Below are 22820 nucleotides of genomic sequence, written 5' to 3'. Positions count from 1 at the left end.
CATGGATAAATAGATAAAATCTTCTTAAAAAATAAAAATAAAAATAAATTTTTGCTTGTGTCTAGATGTCTTTATTTATTCTGCCTAAGTTTCATTATGTTCCTTAGATATGAAGAGTCACAATTTTAATTAAATTGGAAATTTTTTCAACTGCTACCTTTTCAAACTTTGTGTGTTCTGCATTTTCTCTCTTCTGGCCTCCTCTTGATTATAGGTTGGCTCACTTCCTTCCCCCTCCTTGTTTCTTTCCTTCTTTCATTTTCAATCTCTATTAATTTCACTGTTTTCTGAATATCTACCACAGAAATAGTTTCCCAGTCTCTTTTCAGCTCTCTAATGAGCTATCCAATCACTTTTTGCCTTTTTTTTTTAAGATTTATGTATTTATTTTAGAGAGGTGGAGGAAGGACAGAGGGAGACGGACAGAGTGGAGGAGGGACAGAGGGAGAAGGGAGAGGTTCCCAAGCAGACTCCACGCTGAGCACAGAGCCCAACTTGGGGCTCGATCCCATGATCCTGAGTCCATGACTTGAGTTGAAACCAAGAGTCAGAAGCTTACCAACTGCTCCACCCAGGTGCCACATGCACCACTTTTGCCTTTTCTAGAACTTATATTTGTGTCTATAAAACTTGCCTGGTCTTCTCCAACAGTGCATTATTTCTCGGGTTTTGACTCCTTCTATGGTGTCTTGGAACATTTTGAATATATTAGTTTTATATCTCTCAGATTGTGATTTAGTTATCTCAACTTCTTAGAGCTCTGTATTCCTGATTTTTGTCACTCATAGTATATGGATTCTATGAGTCCAGTACTTTTTAGGAAACCATCTTTAGTGTGAGTTCTTTTTGCTCTGACGATCTTTTTCAGGTGGTTTGGCATTTGCTTGTAGCAGCAGAAGCATCAAAGGTTTAGACCAAAATTTTATGTTATTTTTTTGGTTAAGAAAGATAACTAAGTGAAAAGATAGAACCATTGCCCAGGAGACTGGATCTAAGGTAAACAGGTAGAAGGCAGACAGTAGAGTTTTGAGCAGAGGAGTGACATGATTCACTTACATTTTTAACAAGATTACTCTGGCTACTGTGTGGAGAATAGTCTATAAAGGGGACAAGGGATAGAAATCGGATACTAGCTGGGAAGCTATTACAATAATACAGTAGAGAGGGAAAAGTGGTTTGGACCAGGGTAGTAAGAATGACTCAGTAAGAAATGGTCAGATTATGAATGTACTTCTCTAACATTTTTTTATTGTAAAATGCAATAAAAAGTACATAAAAGCACATGAAACACAAGTATAGAGCATAACAATAATTATAAAGTAAACATCTCTATAGCCACCACACAGATCAATAAATAGAGCACCACCAGGACCCCAGAAGTCCCTCACATAAACCTCTTACCAAACACAAACTTTTCTCCCTTGAAAGTGACCTGCCTTTTATAATAGTCATTTCTTTGCTTTTCTTTCCTGTTTTTAAACTTTATATAAGTAGGATTATACAGTGTGTAATTTGTCACCTTGTCTTGTCTCACCCAACACTGTTTGTAAGATTTATCCATATTGCATGGAGCTATACTAGGTTCCTTGCAATCTCTCTAGAATATTGGATTGTCTGAAAATGGATCACCGTATTTATCTAGTCAATTGTTTATAGACATTTGGGTTGTTTTCAGTTTTGAACTATCATGAATGTCCTTTGAATATTATTGTCTATATCTCCTGGAGCACATGCATGTGCCTTGCTCTAACATACATCCAGGAGTGGAATTGCTAAGTCATAGAATATGATACATTCAACTTTACTAGATAATGCCAACCTGTTTCCCAAAGTGGTTGTAACCATTTCTCCTGCCTCAGTATGTTTTGATGATTCCAGTTGCTCTAGAATTTTAACACCTAGTATCTCAATTGTTTTAATTTTAGCCATTCTGATTTAATATTATATTCCACTTAATTTTCAATTCCCTGATTATCTATGTGATCAGTTACATTTTTATATGTTCTTGGTAGTCTGAATATCTTTGGGGAAGTCCTGCTCAAGTCTTTTGCCCATTCTTTGCCTGTCTTTTTTTTTTTCTTTTTTCATTTTTAAAATGTTTTTTATTTAATTCTATATTAGCTTTATGTATAGTAAATACCTTTCCCCATTCTTTGCCTTGTATTTCACTCTATGATGTCTTTTGATGAAAATAAGATTTGAATTTTAATGTTGCAGAATGTACTGATATTTTCTTCCAGTTGTTTTTTAAATCTTGGGGTGCGGTGGAGAGAACTTCCCTACCAGGAGATCAAGTGGTTTCTTATATAACCTTCTAGAAGATAAAGGAGAAAGTAGTCTCCTATATTACCTTCTAGATTTATTTTTGCCTTTCACACTAGGCCTCTAATCCACCTGGAATTGATTTTTTTTACTAATGGAGTAAGGAAGGGATCCCATTTCTTTCTCTCTTCTGTCACCACTCATGTCTATCTCCAGAGATTTATTCATCTGTCCTAGCCTCACTTACAAAGTACATCCTTTCCCCACTGATGTATCACACAACCTCAATCATACATCAAGTGTTTGTACATATGGGGATTTGTTTCTGGGCTCTCCACCATGCTCCACTGTCTATTGTCTATCCCTACTTTCATTCCACACTGACATCATTACTACAGCTCTGTGTTAGCCTTGATGTGTCATAGAATAAAGCCTCTAATCTCCTTCAACTTCAAGAGTGCCTTGGCCATCTTCAGCCTTTCCTACTTCCATATAAACTTTACATTTTTATTTTTTAAAAGATTTATTTATTTCAGAGAGAGAGAGAGAGTGGGAACAGAGAGAGCAGCAGAAGAGGGAGAGAATCTCAAGCAGACACCCCACTGAGCATGGATTCCAATGCAGGGCTCAGTCTCACAACCCTGAGATCATGACCTGAAGTCAAGAGTCTAATCCTCAACTGACTGAGCCACCCAGGCACTCCTTCCATATAAATTTTAGAATCAGGTTTTTAAATTCCACAAAAAGTTGGAATTTAATCAGGATTACATTTATTCTATAAACCAGTCTGGGAAGAACTGTCTGTCATCCTAACCAATCTGTCATCTCGGTATAGCTCTCATTTTAGATATGTCTTTTTTAATACCAGTATGATTTTATTTTCTTTGAAAAAGACTTACATATCTTTTATGGGATTTAGTCCTAAACACATAATATTTTATGCCATTTTAAATCATATCTCTAAAACAATTATCTTCTGTGTTTGCTGGGAAATAAAATGATCGATATTTATAAATTGATCTTTGTATCCAGCAACCTTTCCGAATTCTCCAATTAGTTCTAATATCTTGTTGTAGACTTTATTGGAGTTTCTTATAATAATGACAGCTTGTTTCTTACTTTGCAGTTCTTAAAAATTTCCTCTTTTCCTTACTTACTAAGCTGGTTAGGGTCTTTCATAAAACATTGACTCCAAAGGTTTCGTTGAATTGACTGAATTTGGGTTTCATGTTTTGAAGGCACAACCAAGAGGAGTTGCTGACCAATTATAGTTAGGCTGTGAGAGAGAGAGGAATCAAGGTTGAGTTGAAAGTTTTTTCCCTGAACAACTGGAAGAGTGGCACTGTCATCTACTGCAGGCAAAGCCAGAGATTTGTTGATCATATAGTGTTGGTAATTTCAATGAAGATAGATAAAAACCGACTTATACTTAGTGGTGATGATCTCTCTCTCTTTAGCTTGGTTTTCCACATCTGAAATAATTCACTCCAGGAAGGATTTAAACATATACAAATGGTCTCAGTAGGGTTTGACTTGTGACTTCCTGTTTAGCCACTGCCCTCTACAAGGGGGCTTGCCTGAATATGAACTGTGCACTCTGATTAAAATCTGAACCAAAAACAGAGAAAGAGAGCCTCAATCTTTCCTATTTTATTACACATACACACCTATCTTGTTTTGCAAACTTCCCCAAGTCAAATAATTAAAAGAGAATCTCTCTCACCAAGGAAGCCTAATGCCTGCAAGTAGTTTGTCTGGAAAGAGGTCCTAGAACGGCCAGCTGCATTTCTGTGGTGTTAACCTAAAAACAATGAAGAGAAATGAAGGGGTAACTCCCGCCGAAGAGATTCTGGGTCATACAAGAGCTCATTGTCCCAGCTAGAAGGCCAATTTGACCATCCTTTATCACATAGCTCTCAGGGCACTGGTAAAGCCTTAGGCATTCTTGCACAAAGAAGCAAAACTGTAACAATCCTTTGGTTGTTTAACCTACCCACCCCAGTTCCCTGATGCTTATTCAACACACATGTAAGACATCTCATTGGGGGTAAGCGCAATAAGCCAGCTGTCTCTTCCTCCTCTCGCCCCTCACCTGCCACCCAATCTCAATCAACAAAGTAAGCTCCAAAAAGGCAGTGGCATTGTCCTGTAAACCTCTCTGTCCTCACTGTCCAAAACAGTGCCTATCATATAAGAGGCATACAATCTTTTTTAGAATTGACATTTTAAAGGTTTTTTTTTTTTTTAATATCTTATTTTTATTTATTCATGAGAGACACAGAGAGAGAGAGAGAGAGAGGCAGAGGGAGAAGCAGGCTCCATGCAGGGAGCCCGACGTGGGACTCAATCCCAGGTCCCCAGGATCACGCCCTGGGTGGAAGGCAGGCACTTAGCCGCTGAGCCACCCAGGGATCCCCAACATTTTAACGGCTTTTTAAAAATCACCTCAAAGGGTTAAATTTTCATTTACCGCAACTGAAAAACTCCATACTTAAATTGATTGACTTTACTGGCTTAAACTAAGTCAAAATTTTAAATGTTTAAAATTGATGAGTCACTTACCAGCACTGTCATCACGTAGAGTTAAAAACTGCCTCTCAGGAGTGCAAGTCTAAGGAAAGGAATGCCATTTTTAAAAATACAACCTTTAGCACTTTCACTTTTGGGTCCTTTGCAATTGCCTTGATTTTCTACTTTAGACGTGTAAATTACACACATTCCCAACATCCTAATACAACCCTTCATTTGGGGGGACGACCCGCCTTCCTCATCAACATACACCCAGACCTGCATTAGTCTGGTTGTTTGCACTCCCAGCCGTGTACTTGAGAGTCAGCTTTTTTGCACTGAACCTGCCGTGGGTCATCTTTAGGTCATTTTAGGGTCATCACCCTAAAGGGCGCTCCGTGTTCCTAGGCTTTATCACTATCGTGTGAACGTGGGCACTGATACCACGACGTGTTGTTGCAACAGGATTTAACTAAACGCCCTACACTGGGATGAGCCCTGGGTGGTATGCTGCATGTTGGCAAACTGAACTCCAATTTAAAAAAAAAAAAAATTTTTTTTAAAAGAGAAATGTTTGTGAGTCGGGGGATCCCCAGGTGGCTCAGCGGTTTAGCACCTGCCTTCAGCCCAGGGTGTGATCCTGGAGACCCGGGATCGAGTCCCCCATCGGGCTCCCTGCATGGAGCCTGCTTCTCCCTCTGCCTGGGTCTCTGTCTCTCTCTCTCTCTCTCATAAACAAATAAATAAAATCTTTAAAAAAGAAAAAGAAAAGCTAAACGCCGTAAAGTGAAGCGTTCAGGGTTGTTTCCACTTTTCCACCGACAGGACCGCAGCAGCGCAGGCTTCGTGGCAGGTCTCCGAACCGCAGGGTTGGGTCGCTCCCTGGTTCCGCCGGAGGGTCCCGAAGTCCGATTAGGGACCCAGCGCCGCCGCCAGGCGCCAGCGTGGCCCCGCCCCCGGTGGGCGTGGCCACGCGCGTCCCCGCCCCCGCTGCGTCCCGACGCCCCGCCCCGCGGAGCCTGGCGTGCGGCGCGCGGGCGGCGGCGGCGGCGGCTGCGCGGCCGGGGGAGCTCGGGGGCTCCGGGCCCTGGGAGCTCGGGGCGGCGCGGGCCATGGCTCCGTGGGGCGCGGCCGAGCTCTGGGCGCTGACGCCGCTGCGCGCCCTGTGGCTCACGCTGACCGCCGCCTTCCTGCTGACCCTGCTGCTGCAGCTCGTGCCGCCCGGCCTGCTCCCGGCCTGCGCGCTTTTCCAGGACCTGATCCGCTACGGGAAAACCAAGCGCGAGGGGCCGTCGCGCCCGGCCGCCTGCCGGGTCTTTGACGTCCCCAAGAGGTAACCGCGCCCCGGCTGCAGCCCGGGAAGCCGAGGCGCGAGAGCCCGGGGCGCGGCTCGGGCGGCCGGCAGGGGGCAGCAGAGGCGGGCGCGGTCTCTCCGCGCGGCGCTGCCGGGGCCGGGCCTCGGGGCGCTGCGGCGTCCGCGTCCGGGCCCGGGGCGGGGTGCGGGGGGAAGGGCAGCGCTTCCGACTGTAGGCCTGGCCCCCGGGCGGCAGGTTAAAGCCTTTGGGCCCCCATTCTTCCCCCGCACCCCTCCCTGCACTGTAGGGCGCATCATGTAGCTTGAGGCCCCTCACTTGTGGACGCGAAGGCAGGCCTCAGTTTCCCCCATTTGTCTCCGACCCGCGAAGTCAGGACGGGGGAGGCGGCGAGCCGCGGGCCTGCCACCCCCTCCGGCCGCACGGACACCGACCCTCCCCCTCGCTCGCACCTGGGCGCCCCCCCCCCCCCCCACCCCGGAGAGCGGCCCAAGCCTGAGCCCGCAGCTCTATCCGACCCTCAACAGACTTCACGACCAAGTTCGATGAAAGATTAAATCGTTAGGGCTTAAAGTAGGCTGCTTTCAGGAACCGTAAAGACGTGTTATAGTTTGCCTTTGTTTTTGTTGTTGTTGTTGTTGTCTTTTACTTTGAATTCAGAACACAGCGGGGAAGAGTCAGCCAAACACTTCTGGACGGTCTGGAGAGAAGCATTTCTGACTTTAAGATGCACCTAGGGCAGCCCGGGTGGCCCAGCGGTTTAGCGCCGCCTTCAGCCCAAGGTGTGATCCTGGAGTCTCAGGATCGAGTCCCACGTGGGGCTCCCTGCATGGAGCCTGCTTCTCCCTCTGCCTGTGTCTCTGTGTCTCTCATGAATAAGTAAATGAAATCTTAAAAAAAAAAATAAATGCACCTAAATGCATGTATGTAGGAAGGAGTCTAGAGGAATGTGAAAAGGTTTCTAATGTGTCAAAACACCGGGTTATCGTTTGAACCTCCCAGGTCCCCAGACAAGAATGTGAGCTGTCATGTGGTTTCTGAAACGGAGATAACCCCCCACTTGTGTCTGTTGGAGAAACAGTTGCCAGGTGTTGACGCTGAGAAGGAAGAACTGGGTCACCCAGGAGAGGAGGAAGGGGAATGAGGCCCTGGGAGGAGGTAGAGGTATTTAGCACAGGTTAGTCAATTTTTAATCAAGTCCGGTTGCAGTACATCCTTTTCTGCTTTATAGCAGTGGCACTCCCGGATTATCACTTTTTTAATTGATAAAGTGAAGGAAAAAAAATTTTTTTAAAGATTTTATTTATTTATGCATGAAAGACATAAAGAGAGGCAGAGACATAGGCGGAGGGAGAAGCAGGCTCCATGCAGGGAGCCCAACATCGGACTCCATCCCAAGTCTCCAGGATCACACCCTGGGCCAAAGGCAGATGCTCAACCGCTGAGCCACGCAAGCGTCCCGGAAAAAAAATTTTTAAAAAAGATTTTATTCATTTGTTCATGAGAGACAGAGAGAGAGAGAGACACAGGCAGAGGGAGAAGCAGGCTCCATGCAGGGAGCCGGATGTGGGACTCGATCCCAGGTCTCCAGGACTCCATGCCCTGGGCCTAAGGCAGGTGCTCAGCCGCTGAGCCACACAGGTGTCCCGGAAAAATTATTTCTTAGTGTGAATTCTAACAACTTGTTTTCTGAATTTTGAAAAAGGTATTGGTGTCCCTAGATTAGACCCATTCAAATCATTCCCCACAGCCAACCATTTCTCGGGCTCCCGTACCCCAGCTGTTAGTACTCAAGGGTACGACCACTAAGGAACAGACTTGGTGCTTTCCTTCATTCGTTACTACTCTTTGGGCTTGTTGCAGTTTCTCCCATAATTTACACCTTTTTCTTCTTTCAGAATTCTAGAGTAGAACCTCCCATGATGTCCAAGGGATGTTTTGTTTATTCAAAATTTAGACCATTTCTTTGAGTATTGGAAGAAGATACAGCAAGTCCAGGCCAATAAAAAAAAAGACCAAATATGCCTAGATACTATATTTAAATATTTTTCCTTGTGCAAAATTCAATCGTGCTCTTAAAAGTGAAAATAAGCCCATGATTTTTACGCTTAGAGGCAGCTGTAAATCACATTTCTGCATCTAAAAATGGTGCTTAGGTGATTTTGTTTGGGGTGATTTTTTTTCCTAAGGAGGCAGGAATAACCTTAAATCAGTTCATGGCTTGTTCAGTTCTCCAACCGATGTTGGGTAGCGTTTTTTCCTAAATTAAGGCGATGGTGCTTTTCTTGCTTTCCTTGTGCTTCATAGATTATTGACTTCCCAGAAAGTCTAAATAAATAGGTGATCTCCGACATGAGTCCATGCTCTTGACTTGTATGATGTTTATAAAAGTACTTCTTCTAAATTTCCAAATGGTATCAAAGCATTGCAGTTGAATTAAGTTCTGGTAGCAAAAAAGCCATCCAGACTTTTCTCCCCAGGGTTCAGCAGTCCTAACCAGAGGTCCAGTTGACAGAATTCAAGGCAAACCTCCATTAGAAAAAAATTACAAAACAAAACAAAACAAAAAAATTACATCTTCACTCACCTCTAGCCAAAATTCAGCATTTCCCTAATAATATATGTAATCAACAAACCACAATAGAACTAGCAGTACTTGCAATATTGGGACAACTTTTTTACTTATTTTATTTTATTTTTTTGGAACAACTTTTTTAATATCACATTAAGATTATTGAAGAAACCTCAGAACATTATTTTCATCACCACAGGAATGAATCACTGGATCTTGTTATTTGAGAACAGTAATTTAGCACGTATATTACTATATCACAAATTTCTCTTTTGGTAATTATGTTATCTATGTTTCAATATAATTGGTTTCCTTGGTAATCCCTATGTATTTTGTGATACCATTTTAAGAAGTAGCCAGTACCCTTCAACAGACTACCAAAGGAATCCATGGAAGAAAAATGTAAAGAATCCCTGCTGTAGACTAAAAACTGGCCATAAGTTTACATTTGTCTTGTTATCACTTGGTTCAGTGCCTGACAAATAACAAGGTCCTTGATCACTATATTTTGAATGAATTTTAAGGAAAAAAGGGTTTAGTTTTAGTTGGTTTGTTGATTAACCGCTTACTCAGAATAACTTTGGATGAGATACCTTCTCTTTCAATTATTGAATCCGCATTTATAGAGTACTTGTGTGCCAGGAGCTTTGGTTCTTATAAGGCAGTAAATATGTGAACAAATCTTACAAAACAAGATAATTTTGTATTAAGTGCCTCAGAGAAAGTCCAGCAGGATTACTTGATTGTGAACAAAATGGGGGTGGCCGTGACAGTGGCAGTGACAACACTGGAGAGAATGGTCAGGGAGGGGTGGGACAGGAGATGAGTTCACTGGGGGAGGCAGGGCTGGCTCACTAGGGCCCTGGTGGAGGTAAGATTCTGTTCTGAGTGTATGGAAAGCCATTGATGGCTTTAGGATGGGGAAGAAAGCATGGCATTCCGTGGTTCGGGTCTTGAAAGGATGGCCAGCCGTCGTGTGGAGAAGACTGAATAAGAGGCTGCGGTGATGGGTCAGGCAAAAGGCAGTGGTATGGAGTAGAGTGTTCACATAATAGCACCTCCTTGTCATATAGGCGGTCATGACATTAAAGCACTTAGCACGGGCCAGGCACCTAGTCAGAATTCAGTAAACATTAGTTCACGTCCTTAGCCCCATAACCCCCCTAGTGGCGCCTTGGATCAGTTCTAGCTATCAGCAAACATGTATTATATATAAGATCCTGCCTCCTGGCTCAGATTCATCCAGTGGCTTCCAACTGACTCACAGGAAGAGCCCAAGATCCTACGTAGTTTTGTTCCTACCACCTCACTGACTTCTGCCCTATAGTTAGCCCCCCCATGCAGTACCAATCCAGTTTTGCGGGCCTCTCTATAACCTTCCTTCCCACCTCACAGGCCTTTGCACTGCCTGCCCTCCCCCCGACCTAGAAAGTTCTTCCCCCACATAGCCACGTGGTTTCTGTCCTCACTTCCTATAATTCTACTCACATATTACCTTCCCAATGAGGTGTTACCTATCCACCCTGTTTAAAAGTGTCATTCTACCGACCCCCATATTCCTTCTCTTCCTAGCATCTATTTTCTCCATAACAGTTACCACCTGCTGGCATGCTATAAATTTACTTTTGTGTGTGTGTGAGCATAAGTGCCAGGAAGGCTGGAATCCTCTGTTGTTTTCATTGCCGGATACCTAGAGCAGTCCCTAGCTCCTAATAAGCACTAAAATATTTATTGAATCAAGGGAGTGCTTGCTTGGTGCCAAGTCCTTGTTACCATAAAGATCACCTTCTCCTTCTTCCCACAGGCTTGGAAAACAGTGCTACAGTTACGCAAAGTGCCAAGGGAGGAAAAAGAGGGAGAATGTCTAAAACAAAAAGAGTAGAGTTCTTAGATCTGTTGTTTGAGACTAAAGCTGGGTCTTTTTAAAAAGCAAGAGTTTTATGGAGCAAAAGATGTTTCTTATAGAGGGAAATCAGGCAAGCAAAACGAGATAGAATGTGTAAAATGTAGGAATTAGAACAGCAATCTGCAGGGCATAAGTAGGGCATAGCAAGATGTGGCTTAGCAACTTCTCCCAAACATATTTGAGCAATTGGTTGACTTTAAGCTTGGTATAAATTGTCAGGAGTAATATAGGGACAGAAAAGCAGGTTCAGGCAGGTCTAGGTTGCATGAACTCGAAGGGCAGCAGTGTGGAGGCGTCTGGGAGGCTCAGTTGGTTAAGTTTCTGAATACCGATCTCAGCTCTGGTCTTGATCCCAGGGCCCCACATGGAGCCCGCTTTAAAAAAAAAAAAAAACCGCGCTTTTAACTTCAGAGTCATCCGGGCTGAGTCTGGAGCTGATGCCGCCACTTACTGTGTGGCCTTGGATATGTAACTTAGCAGCTAAGCCTTGGTTTTCTCATCTGCCACATGAAGATAACCAAATAAACTTTACAGAGTTGTTTTTGCCTACTTACCAGAAGGATTTCTTTTAACTTTAAAAAGAGTGAAATGAAAAAGCAGTGCTTTGTGCATGTGTGGTAACATATACGTAACACTTAGCAATTTTTAGCCCTTATCAGATGTACAGTTCATTAGTTTTGAATACATTGACGTTGTTATGCAGCCATCGCTGTCAATCTCCAGAATTTGTCCTCAGCCAGAAGGACTTTAAAATATGTTATTTAAGTTGCTCTGCACAAATGGCTCCCAACACACTGCGTAAAAGCCAGTGTTCTTTTAAGACCCTATAGCATCTGCTTCTCCCACATGACCACCTAGCCCTCCCCACACAGATGTCCTTTACTGTTCCTCAGAGCCTTTGCGGTTGTCATTTCCTCTGCCTAGAAAATTCTTTCTCTGGGCTTATTCATTCTAGCCAAATGTCGCTTCCAGATAGGCCACCCTTGACCACCCATCCAGAGTGGCCTCCCCTCTGCACCCGCCCTGCCCCCTAACCCGACATTATGCTAGATATCCATAGCATAATGGACTTCATTTGTGGACCATATGCTGAAAGGTAAACTTCATCAAGGCAGAGACCTGGTCTGTTCACTGAGTTCCCAGATCCTAGAACATTGCCCAGCATGTTCTAAGTTCTCATTAATATTTATGGAGAATTGAAGTGGGTAGAGTGGCTGGCCCAGAAGATACTTTTCAAAAGTTGGCCCCTCCCCTCGGTGTGGAAGCCTCCAGAGCAAGGTGCTGCTGACATTCTGCTCTGTTCCTATAGCTCAGACCATACCGGGGCTCAGTTCTAGGAAGTGTGTCTTAAGAAAGACCCTGGAAGACAACCAAAAACCAGTGGCCAGGTGGGGAGGGGGGTGGTACTGGAAATGACACAGGTGAACTCTTGAGGAAAGTAAGTTCTTGAGCCCAGAGAAGACTGGAATCAGGAACTACAGGCTAGGGATCCCTGGGTGGCTCGGCAGTTTAGCGCTTGCCTTTGGCCCAGGGCACGATCCTGGAATCCCGGGATCGATTCCCACATCGGGCTCCCAGCATGGAGCCTGCTTCTCCCTCCTCCTGTGTCTCTGCCTCTCTCTGTGTGTGTGTCTATCTCTATCATAAATAAATAAATAAATCTTTAAAAAAAAAAAAAAAAAGGAACTACAGGCTAGCTCAGCGGGGGCAGATCCAGTGATAGAATTTGTAATAGTAGTTGGGAGAATTAAGTGAGTTGCTATGGAAGGATCAGATTAGGTCAGTATTTGTCAGACTGGATTGCAGGCACTTCTGGTACAAGCATATTCTAGATCATCTGGAAGAAAAAAATCCCTGACGTCGATTTACTTTTGTGTGACTAATAAGACAAGGAGGTGGCTTAATACAAAGTGATATGTCGAAGACCAAAGAAGACACCCTGCTGAGTCAGAAGGATTTTGAGTTGACTTAAAGAAAAATAGAAGTATAGGTTAAGGGACCTCAGAAGAACCCGTGTTCAGCCTTTGTGCTATAGTAGATGATTTCATCTCGTAAACCAACATCCTCTTTCACATTACAGTAACATTGCTAATTCCAATTTTCATTGGCCCTGGCTTTATTTGTATTTTCATTTGTAACTGCGTTGATTGCAAAATAGGCACTGTATTTGATGGGAGCTATAACCATCAGGAGTTGATACCTCATTTTATGAGTTAATATTTGTCATGTTATTATAAAAGCAATTTAGGTCAACACAATTTAGGAAAACACTGAATCAGAAGACCTTTAAGGTTCCTGGCAACCCTGAGAGCTTGTGGTTTTGCAAATCTTGTGTAACAGTTGTATGGCTATTGCAGCAACATTGCCCAGGATTTAGAAATCTTTCACACATTTGGCTTGAGTTGGCACAGTCTAGGTTCTCTTTGCCAGGGTCTGGTCCCCCCTACGTTGGAACCTGAGCCAACCCTGTTACCCAGAGATAAGAGAGATTGCTAATTGACCCTCTATCTAGGTTTAACAAGGTCAATCACATTCCCGTTAACCTCAGGAGGCCTCTTTTACCTATGAGTTTACCAGTCCCATCATTTGAAAGATTTTAAAAGTCTGAACACCTGCAGGATTCGGGTTCTATTAAAAAACCAAACTATACTTTGGGAATGGAGGAAAGAGGATCGGGAGCCTAAAAATATTCTTCCTGCACAATGCTTTAAAGTGGACCTCCCCCTGATAACTGCCTAAACTGGTTTAACCTTGCAGGTATTTTTCTCATTTCTACATCATCTCAGTGCTGTGGAATGGCTTCCTGCTTTGGCACCTTACGCAGTCTCTGTTCCTGAGAGTGCCTTTTCCAAACTGGCTTCATGGTCTGCTCAGAATTCTCGGGGCTGCCCAGTTCCAAGGTATGACTCTGCTGGCTAGTTACAACCATTTCATCCTGTTCCTGTCTTTCTGCCTGCAGGGAGCTGTTCCTGGTATTTCACAGCCAGCCCCGGGCTCCTCTGTGGGCCCAGGAAGTGGAGGGTGAGGGCAAGAAAGAGTTCTGCATGGTTGCTAGCTAGGTGGCCACAGGGGTGTCTCCCTGTCCCTCGCTGAGATCACAGCACACTGAGAGTCAGCTGTTCGCCCCAGACTCCCAGCGGGTGCTGTGCTGTGTACAGGACTGGCTGTTCTCTCTCTGATGTTTTTAGTACTATCGATAAATTTATACACTTTATACACTTCATTGGAAAAGCTCTTAGGATCCCTCAGGTTTGCCTTGAAACATTTGTCATTTCTATAGTTGAACCAAAGTCCTGTCTCAGAACCCCAGAAATAAAATAGATAATTACTTTTTGATCGCCAGTTAAAAACGCTTGTTATCCTGTAAGCTTTAGTTATATAATAAAATTGACTATACGTAGTTGTTGACCAGAAGACTATAAAATAGCCTTTAAATTCACCTCACTTTACCTCAGATAAAGGATACACAGAACAATTTTAAAAATTAGGACTTGAAGGTGAAAACCATAAGGTGGCCTCAATTAATGTCAGGGAGAGCGTGAGGGGCAGAATTAGAAACAGATTGTTCTGGTGCTATCTCTGTCTTTTGTTCCCACAGCCAAACCACTGGCTCTGTGGGAACAGTCCTTTCCTATATAACCAGAGGGACTTGTTGCAAACGATGACAGCCAGAAGGGAAGACCTATGCAGATTGTACTTGGAAGGGGAGGAGGCCTCAGCATATCCCACTTCACCCACTAAAACTCTGTCTCTTCCTTTGTTTACTGTGGGGTTCACTGGGGCTCTGGTATTTGGAGGGTTGGTTGTGAGGAGTTTTATTTGTATATTTTATCCTATTCCTAAGGAGTTAAAACTAGGATTTACTATATGCAAAATACAAAAACACCCAAAGCTATTCTGTACTGATAGAAGTCTGGATAGGCCTTACCCATGGGTGGGGAGGCAGTGCCTGGAGGGGAATACAAGGGAGTGCTAGTTGTGTTCTGCTTCTACGACCTGGGTGCTGATTATATGGGTGGAATACGTGGTTTAGTTTGTAAAAATCTGTTAAGCTGTATCCTCACTGTATTCTTGTGTGTGTGTGTCTCTGTGTGTGCATGTGACATTCATTTAAAAAAACATCTAGGTGTTATGTCATTTTAAAAACCAGCATTACTTCCAAATTCTTTTGGCAGAGGGAATGAAAGACAGGTAGGAAGATAAATCTCAAGGCTCACACAGTCCCCTGAAAATATAATTGTCTCTCTCTTTTTTTTAAATATGGAAAGAAATGCATAATTCCCTCTGTCTTTGTTCCTGTCCTCTTTTCTCCTTCTTGGCGTGCCTGCATCTCGTCTCCCTGACCCAGGGATCCCACCAGCTGGGGTTGTTAGAGGTCATCCAAGCATTCTCCTGACCATCTTCATCTGGCTTTTAGTTCCAGGAACCAGAGATCCACAGATAGCAGGTTCTGAGTGCACAGACTCCTTCACAGTGACATACGTGTAACCGGAAGGCTTTCACATGATGGAGAGTCCAGAAACCTGAGTTTTTGACTAGCCAAATTCCTTAACTTCACATGGCCCACTTCCTCATGACTTTAAAAAAAAAAAAAAAAGTGTTACACTAGATTTTTAGGGTCTTCTCCTAGCTCTAATCTTATTTAAAAAATATGTTTAACAGCAGGGGAAAAAAAATCTAACTTTGGGTTAATCCTGGAAGGAGAGGTGCTAACATGTTGCATTCTGAATTATAGGGAGTGAGCTGGCGCTGTCTGCATTCTTAGTGTTAGTATTTCTGTGGCTACACAGTTTGCGAAGGCTCTTCGAGTGCCTGTATGTCAGTGTCTTCTCCAATGCTGTGATTCACGTCGTCCAGTACTGTTTTGGACTTGTCTACTATGTCCTCACTGGCCTAACTGTGCTGAGCCAAGTGCCAATGGATGGCAGGAACGGTGAGTGGTCCTTGGGGTCTTCTGTTAGCTGAGTCACACTGGGCCTATGAGGTACTTCTCAGGCAAAGCAGTCCACCCTAGTAGTTAGAAAATGTCAACATGCCCGAGGGGATATATGTTAACTATTAAAAGAATTGCTAAAACCTGAAAGATGCCAACTTAAGCACTAATGCCTATAGGAAAGATAGTAAGTGCCAGGTGTTCAGGAGGGTTGGTGTAAGGATGAAGAATTGGGATGTGGATCTCCCTTGGTGGGATTGAAGTCTGTGAACTCATGCGGAGTTACTCTGGGAAGACAGAGGGAGTATGGTTAACAGTTGGACAAGAAACAAAGGAGCACCCAAGAACAAGAAAAAGGGGCAGCAAAGAAAGTTGCCCCAGCAAAGGCTCCGTCTCCCTGGGGTGCGGGTGTAAAAGCAGAAGGGTGGTGCAGGATTAAATCTCAGAAAACCCAAGGAGGAAGGGCTAGTGGTGAAAAGTAGTGATTTGAAGAGGGAATAGAGAGCCATTTTGTTCCCATTCAGTTCCTACGATTATTCTGATTATAACAAAGCTTTCCTTCAAGGGAGGCAGCCTGAGCGGAGAGGACAAAAGAGTACTGTAGTGAGTCAGGATTGTGTCTGAACGTTTCTGAGCTTCCACTAGCCAGGAAGAGGGAAGCAAGACCATGACCTTGGTTCATGTGGAGGAAATGAAGTGTGTTTTGGGTGTGTGGGGTGGGGAGGGAGGCTGGAGATCTTACACATTAGGGCTGTCATTTTTGTAAAAACCATGCATGCTTATTACACAGAATTCAAGTCGTTTGGGGTGACTGAAGTTAGATTTTAGTGCTGAGGCTAACCTCACCCTGGACCTTTGGTATCCCTCTGCCCAGATGCTATACCAAGACCAGTCATGACTGTTTTCTCTAAGTTCAGGTCTTCACATTTCCTAGCCATCCTTGTAAATAGAGTCCAAAGTCTAGATGTTTCCAGTACTTAGGGAGTGTGCTTTCTCCTCAGGTTTGATTTCAGCTTCAGAGTAGCCCCTTGAACATCCTCTCTGTTGCTATAGCACAACCCAAGGCCTCTATGGCTTGAGAAATGATCTTTCTTAATTCATGAATTATTTATTGGCTTCAGCCACTCAGCTAGCATCTCTCCATCTGATTCCAGTGAATTTAGCCCGGTCAGTGTTTCCTCCCTGAGCTCTCTGCTGTGGCCTTCACGTGCAGCCCATATCAAGAGCTTACCTGTTATTCATGGTGAACGGTAATAGGATTTCCACCCAAAGGAGCTTTCCGAAGCACTTAGCTAACCCACCAGCTTTCACTGTGTTAGCGTCCGTTGGCATTCCATATCTCCTCTGGAGCTTCACCTGCTAGCTTGACCCCAGCTTTTGCCTTCCCTTCTATATAAACAGTCAAGAAGAGGCAGCTGAAACACCCACAAAAATCACTTTCTAGACATTGCTTTCTGAAACTGTCTTCTGTTTCATCTGCTTATCTCTCAAGAAGTCCTATGCAGGCATTTGGGACAATATGGGGACAACTGGCTTCTAGAATTCATTGAGAGAGAATACACTGGGACATTTGCCAGCTGCAGAGTCTGACGGGAATAGCCTGGGCTTGGGAGTCAGGGGCACCTGGGTCTGAATTCTGGCTTACTTAGCCACCCCCAGCCTCAGAACCTTCATCTGTAATTAGGAGTGCATCCTGCTATCAGAGGGTTCTTGTGAAAGAGAAAGAACATCTGTAGGCTGCCCAGACCTTCTCATCTCCTTATCTTCAAAGTCTAGAAGGTCTTCCTCCAACCACGCTCCATTACACTGCTGTATTTTATTTTCCCCAGGATGCCATCTCTACCTAAACTTGTCTCAGTTATTGATTTGCCTACTTGTTTCTGTCTGCCCCTTGCCACTGGAATGTGGGGTCCTGAGGCCTGAGATCTTGCCTTACTCACTGCTTTATCCCTTGTGCGAGATGCCAGGCTCGGTAGACACTCCGTAATTAAAGAGTAAATAAAGAATTAAATACCACACAGATTGGACTCTCAGCCTTCCACCTGCCTCCCCTTGTCTGCATTATAATTCCAACTTAGTCTTTGCAGTCTTTCCCTCAGAGGTACTTTTCTCTGAATCAGAGTAGGTGAGTTGGCAGTGACGTGAACGCTCAAACACTTGCTTCAGTTTTTAATCCTAAAATGACTTGCTCTTATAGCCCTCCAATATAAAAACTATTTTTCATATTTTGTTTATTATTAACCTATAAAAATATAACCATTCCATTAAATGGTAAGTCTAGTAAACATTAAGGTCTATCGGAAGGTGTTTATATAGGGCAATTTTTTTAAAGAAATGAACACAGGTTGGTGGACTCCTATTAGTCATTAGCTGTCCTCACCTGAGTCCTACTGCAGTGCCCCTAGGGAATAGCAGGATTCCTGGTTCTCTGACCTGAATCAGCTCCGTAAGGTCTCTCTTGGTTCCAGACCCTCAGGCTCTTCCCCTCAGTCAGTCCACAGTCAATGGACACTTTGTTTCTTCAGTCAAGTTCCTAAGCAGCCTGACTGCTTCCTGCTGACCATAAGGAAGTCCTTACTTTGTTTTCTGACCCCAGTCCTCAGAAGACCTGCTTTCTTCCTGTCTTCTTGGTAGCTGGAGAAGAAAGAGGAAGAAGATACTTTGAGTGTTTCTACTTCTGAACTAAATCTATCCTGGCTCTTTCTAATCAGAAAGGGAAAACGTTTGGGTTTCCACCTTGCAGTGTATATTTCTCCTCTTTTGCGAAGTCCCGCTGTGAGCCTTTACTTCCAGTGGTTTTCTTCATTGGCCGGAGCCAGTCAAGTCAGTGTCCTGCATGCAGGGTCTCCCCTGAGTGGCTTAAGGTGGCAACTCAGGGTGAGATTCCTTTAGGAGTGTTTTCCTGACAGTAGACTATAAGAAAGAAGACATAAAACCAGGCTTAGAAATATAAATGCAAAGCAGTCTTTGCAAGAGTGTGTCACAGGAGTAGGACACAGAGCCAACCTCCAAGTACTTGAAGCATTTGGAGAGGGAGCAGGAGAATGTGTCCATGTGGTAGGAGCTGCCCCTGGCTAAAGAGCATACCCCTTCCCCACAGGGACAGGGTTCTCCCCTCCAGACTTGGTAAATTATATCAGGATAATTTTCTAGTCGTGAGGAACTGGATAAGTGGATAATTGTGTCCTACGAGCTGTATACTTCCCTGAGCCTCTCAAATTTTGCAGGTTGGCTGATAAGCTAATTCTTTTTTTTTTTTTTTTTTTCTGTAGTCTATGTGATAGGGAAAAATCTCTTGATGCAAGCCCGGTGGTTCCATATCCTCGGAATGCTGATGTTTATCTGGTCGTCTGCCCATCAGTACAAGTGCCACGTTATTCTTGGCAATCTCAGGAAAAATAAAGCAGGTGAGATGTCTTTTAGAACCTCTGCATGTGCATTTTAACCCTCAGAAGTTCATTGTGTCTGTTTATCTTTTCCTTTCCTGCCCTAAACTAATTGACTATCCAATACTCATTTTTGATAAGACACCTCTCTGGGTCTTGATCTTCCCCTTTGTAAAATGAGAGCGTTCTGCTGAAAGATTTCTGTGGCCATCTAGCCCTGACATTCTATGGTTCCATTCTGTGCCCATATTTGGGGGCCTGCACTGCAGATATGGGCCTCACCAGCATGTGAGCATTTGTATCATCATGCTGAGTTAGTGTCATTCCAGCCAAAGCAAAAAAAACTTGACTTTTTAGCTAGCTCATGTTGACTTGCCACAGATACAGTTTTTATTAGTTTTTTTGAAGTATCAAAAATGGTATAATACTGTTCAACATTTATGAAGTACTTATGCTATGCCGAACCCTGTTCCTGGTGCTTTACATAGCTTCACAGCACTCACTTGAGGTGAGAACAGTCTCCTCCTCGCTATACAGGTGAGGAAACTGAGGCACGAAGGTATTAAACAACTTTTCCAGAGTTCCATGACATGTAAGTGGTAGAGTCAGGATTTGAACTCATGCAGTCTGACTCTGCAGTCTGAGCTCTAATGACTAGGTAAGAGGCTTGGTGGAGAAACAGGCTTCCCTCTGTGCTTATATTCAGTCGATGGTATAATTTAAACCCGTAGCTTTTTAACACATAGTCAGTTGACAGTGGAAGTGTGACAGGAAGTGGGTTTGCACACAAGTCTGTGATCTTCTTTTTTTAAATCAGAGTTTTTGTAAATTACTTGGGGCCCGAGGTGGTAAGCTTGCTTTCCACAACTTCTATGTTCAGGAAGTCTTCTGTTTCTGTTTCAGGAGTGGTCATCCACTGTAACCACCGAATCCCTTTTGGGGACTGGTTTGAATATGTTTCTTCCCCTAACTACTTAGCAGAGCTGATGATCTACATCTCCATGGCTGTCACCTTTGGATTCCACAACTTAACTTGGTGGCTCGTGGTGACATATGTTTTCTTCAGCCAGGCCCTGTGTGCTCTCCTCAGCCACAAATTCTACAAAAGCAATTTTGTCTCCTATCCAAAGCATAGGAAAGCTTTCCTGCCGTTCCTATTTTAAGATAACCTCAGTGTTGCATGAAGAATGCAAGCCAGGTGACAGGTTCACTTCCTTAGGACAACAACATCTAGGGACCAAAGTACAGTTCCTGCAGAATGGTTTGAAACTCTGTGCTCCATTTTTATACCCACAAGTTTTCACTGAATGAACAAAGCAATACTCCTCAAGAAAATGAATCTTCAAAGAAGAAATACTTCTGGCAGACCTGGGAGTGCCATGTCTACCTTCAGAGGCTTTATTAAAACCAACCAACTGCTAAAAAGTAGATGAGACTTCTCCAAGCTGGCTCAAAAGGGAAGTACCAAGAATATATAGACACTTCATACATGCACACACATCCCCAGAGGAGGGGAGAAGACCATCCGTGGCTTGGTTTTTGTTAGGGACAAATGAGCGGGACTACATAATAAGCAACGTAGTAGGTGCTGAGTAACTGTTGTATTTCAATAAAAAGCAGAAGAGTTTGAAAATAACAATATATAATTTCACACCAACAGATTCAGGGAAAAATGAGTCTGTTGGAGATAGTTTACACTTTCACATATGGCCACCAAAATTTCCAGTTATGTAACCAGCAATCGTGGTTTCCACTCATTTCCCCCTCAAATCATAGGCTAACAGGAGGTTTGAAATCTTTTATTTAACACCTTTTTTTGACATCTCTTCCAAGGAAGTACCTTTAAAGTGAAAGCATCTGAAAATAAAATATTTTTATATCGATGTGTAAAGAGCCTTCAGTGAATAGATCGACCTTCGCTGCAGACTGGATAGAGCTATAGCCTCATTCATATCCAGTTATTCAAACTGGATTAAGCTTTGCCTGAGTTTAACTACCGAACTATTTTAATGCAGTGAATCTGAAGATTTGGGGGAATAAAATTTACACTAAAAAAGTTTATGTTAAAGGAAAAAAACATGATTAAATCAAAGGGAAATAACTGCATGGTTTAAAAGAAAACAACTTGAAAACTAATGCTAAGCCCGAGCAATGCAGTAAAAACGGTACAACTGTGCAGCATAAGATTTCCTGGTTTAGTGACTGGGGCATCAACTTGATTGCTTTTGTGCAGGTGTCATAGTCTACTAGCTACTAAAGTTTTGCACTAATATGCACCTAGCTGTGGGAGAAAAAACCTCGTCATTAATCAGACACATCATCAAGTGCAGCCTAAGAATTTCCTCCCATCCTCACCCTTGGAGTTGTAAACCAAAGCCATTAACTGAGATTCTTCCTAATCCAGATTTTCAATATATGAATATGAAAGCACATTCTAAAGTTTTAAAAATAATTCTGCTATAGCATTTCCTCTCCCATCCATCAAATACCACTCCACTTGGTTGCTCAGTCTATGCAGATAAATGATGTATTCGTTTCATTCATCATTTAGGTTTGCCATCCTCAGGACCAGGACTCGAATAAAGCTTCCTACACCGGAAATGGAAAGCATGTTGCCATCTGGGCTTAATTCCCACACAAATGGCACACAATTTTTAATAGCAAACTATTTGGGGAAAGATGTATTTTGCTGTAGCATGCCCTTTCATACCTACATTAGTCAAGAATGTAAGTGATGTTCGGGAATCTCATTGTACTTTTAAGTAAAAGGACGATAGCCCCTGTGAGGAACCCTATCGGGCGGTTAGAAAGCGTTCCCAGTCCCCCGTGTCCTTGTCTCAAGCCTGCTGTTCCCTACTGTCCCTCACATTTGCTTCCATGTCTTTTACTTCCCCTCTCCCTTCCTTGCCCAAACACTGTGCTTCTTAGGTGGAGGCTGAAGACGAAGTAGGGATGTCCTTAAACGGGTTCAGAACAAAGTGGCCTTGGTTGAAAGCTTAACCATGGAGAATAGTTGAGAACTGTGCTGTGCTTGTGAGATTGCAAGCAGCATTGCTCTGTGTGTAATGAAAATGTCCTGTGCTCCCAGAGAGGGAGCAAACCCCTCCTGGGGAAAAGCCAGAAATAGGTTGGGGGCTGGAGTCCCCTTATCTTCCTGCCACCATAGTCACCAAGACTCAACCCTTCATTCTATTACTACTGAGTTAGCGGAAATGACACCAGACTACCTCCTAACAGCATTCCCTGGCCTAACTACTGACTGTACAAGTGTGCTGAAAATAGCCGTGGCTTCTGTTAAGTCTCCAAGGTATAGCTCATCCTCCATACTAACATTTGCTGTCAGTGAGCGTGGATCATTTTGTCTCCAGAGGGCTGTGTCCTATGTTATGTTTTTAACATAAAGAATGATGATTGCGGGATCCCTGGGTGGCGCAGCGGTTTGGCGCCTGCCTTTGGCCCGGGGCACGATCCTGGAGACCCGGGATCGAATCCCACATCGGGCTCCCGGTGCATGGAGCCTGCTTCTCCCTCTGCCTGTGTCTCTGCCTCTCTCTCTTTCTCTCTGTATGACTATCATAAATAAATAAAATTAAAAAAAAAAATTAAAAAAAAAAAAAAAAAGAATGATGATTGCTAGAATTCCTACCAAAAAAGAAGGAGGCCTTTTTAGATATTTGTATGTGACACTTAATAGTTTAAGGAGACTAAATATTTGTATAACTACCTAAGAATTCAAGGACATTGATAAGTAATGTACCTCAAAGTGAACCAATATATTAAAGATCTTAGGGGCACCTGGATGGCTCAGTGGTTGAGCGTCTGCCTTTGGCTCAGGTCATGATCCCCGGGTCCTAGGATCAAGTCCCGCATTGGACTCCCCTTAGGGAGCCTGCTCCTCCCTCTGCTTATGTCTCTGCCTTTCTCTCTGTGTCTCTCATTA

General features: G+C 43.6%; 1 protein-coding gene across 1 annotated transcript; it reads left to right on the top strand.

Annotated features, from left to right (window-relative positions):
- Positions 1-5803: 5803 nt before the first annotated feature.
- SRD5A3 (steroid 5 alpha-reductase 3) lies at positions 5804-20763 on the top strand. The gene is made up of 5 exons (XM_026003503.2): positions 5804-6103; positions 13319-13461; positions 15297-15494; positions 18767-18901; positions 19784-20763. Exons 1-5 carry the CDS (start codon positions 5883-5885, stop codon positions 20041-20043), a joined length of 957 nt encoding a protein of 318 aa, XP_025859288.2. The 5' UTR covers positions 5804-5882; the 3' UTR covers positions 20044-20763.
- Positions 20764-22820: the final 2057 nt, after the last annotated feature.

This window comes from Vulpes vulpes, chromosome 2 (genome assembly GCF_048418805.1).
Source record: "Vulpes vulpes isolate BD-2025 chromosome 2, VulVul3, whole genome shotgun sequence".
In the NCBI taxonomy this organism is placed as follows: Eukaryota; Metazoa; Chordata; class Mammalia; order Carnivora; family Canidae; genus Vulpes; species Vulpes vulpes.
This window is presented reverse-complemented; position numbering and strand designations above follow the sequence as displayed.

Coding starts and splice junctions, on each gene's coding strand:
- SRD5A3 (XM_026003503.2), top strand. CDS start 5,883: ATGGCTCCGTGGGGCGCGGCCGAGCTCTGGGCGCTGACGCCGCTGCGC. Junction 6,104..13,318: donor GTCTTTGACGTCCCCAAGAG/GTAACCGCGCCC, acceptor TTAACCTTGCAG/GTATTTTTCTCATTTCTACA. Junction 18,902..19,783: donor TCTCAGGAAAAATAAAGCAG/GTGAGATGTCTT, acceptor TTTCTGTTTCAG/GAGTGGTCATCCACTGTAAC.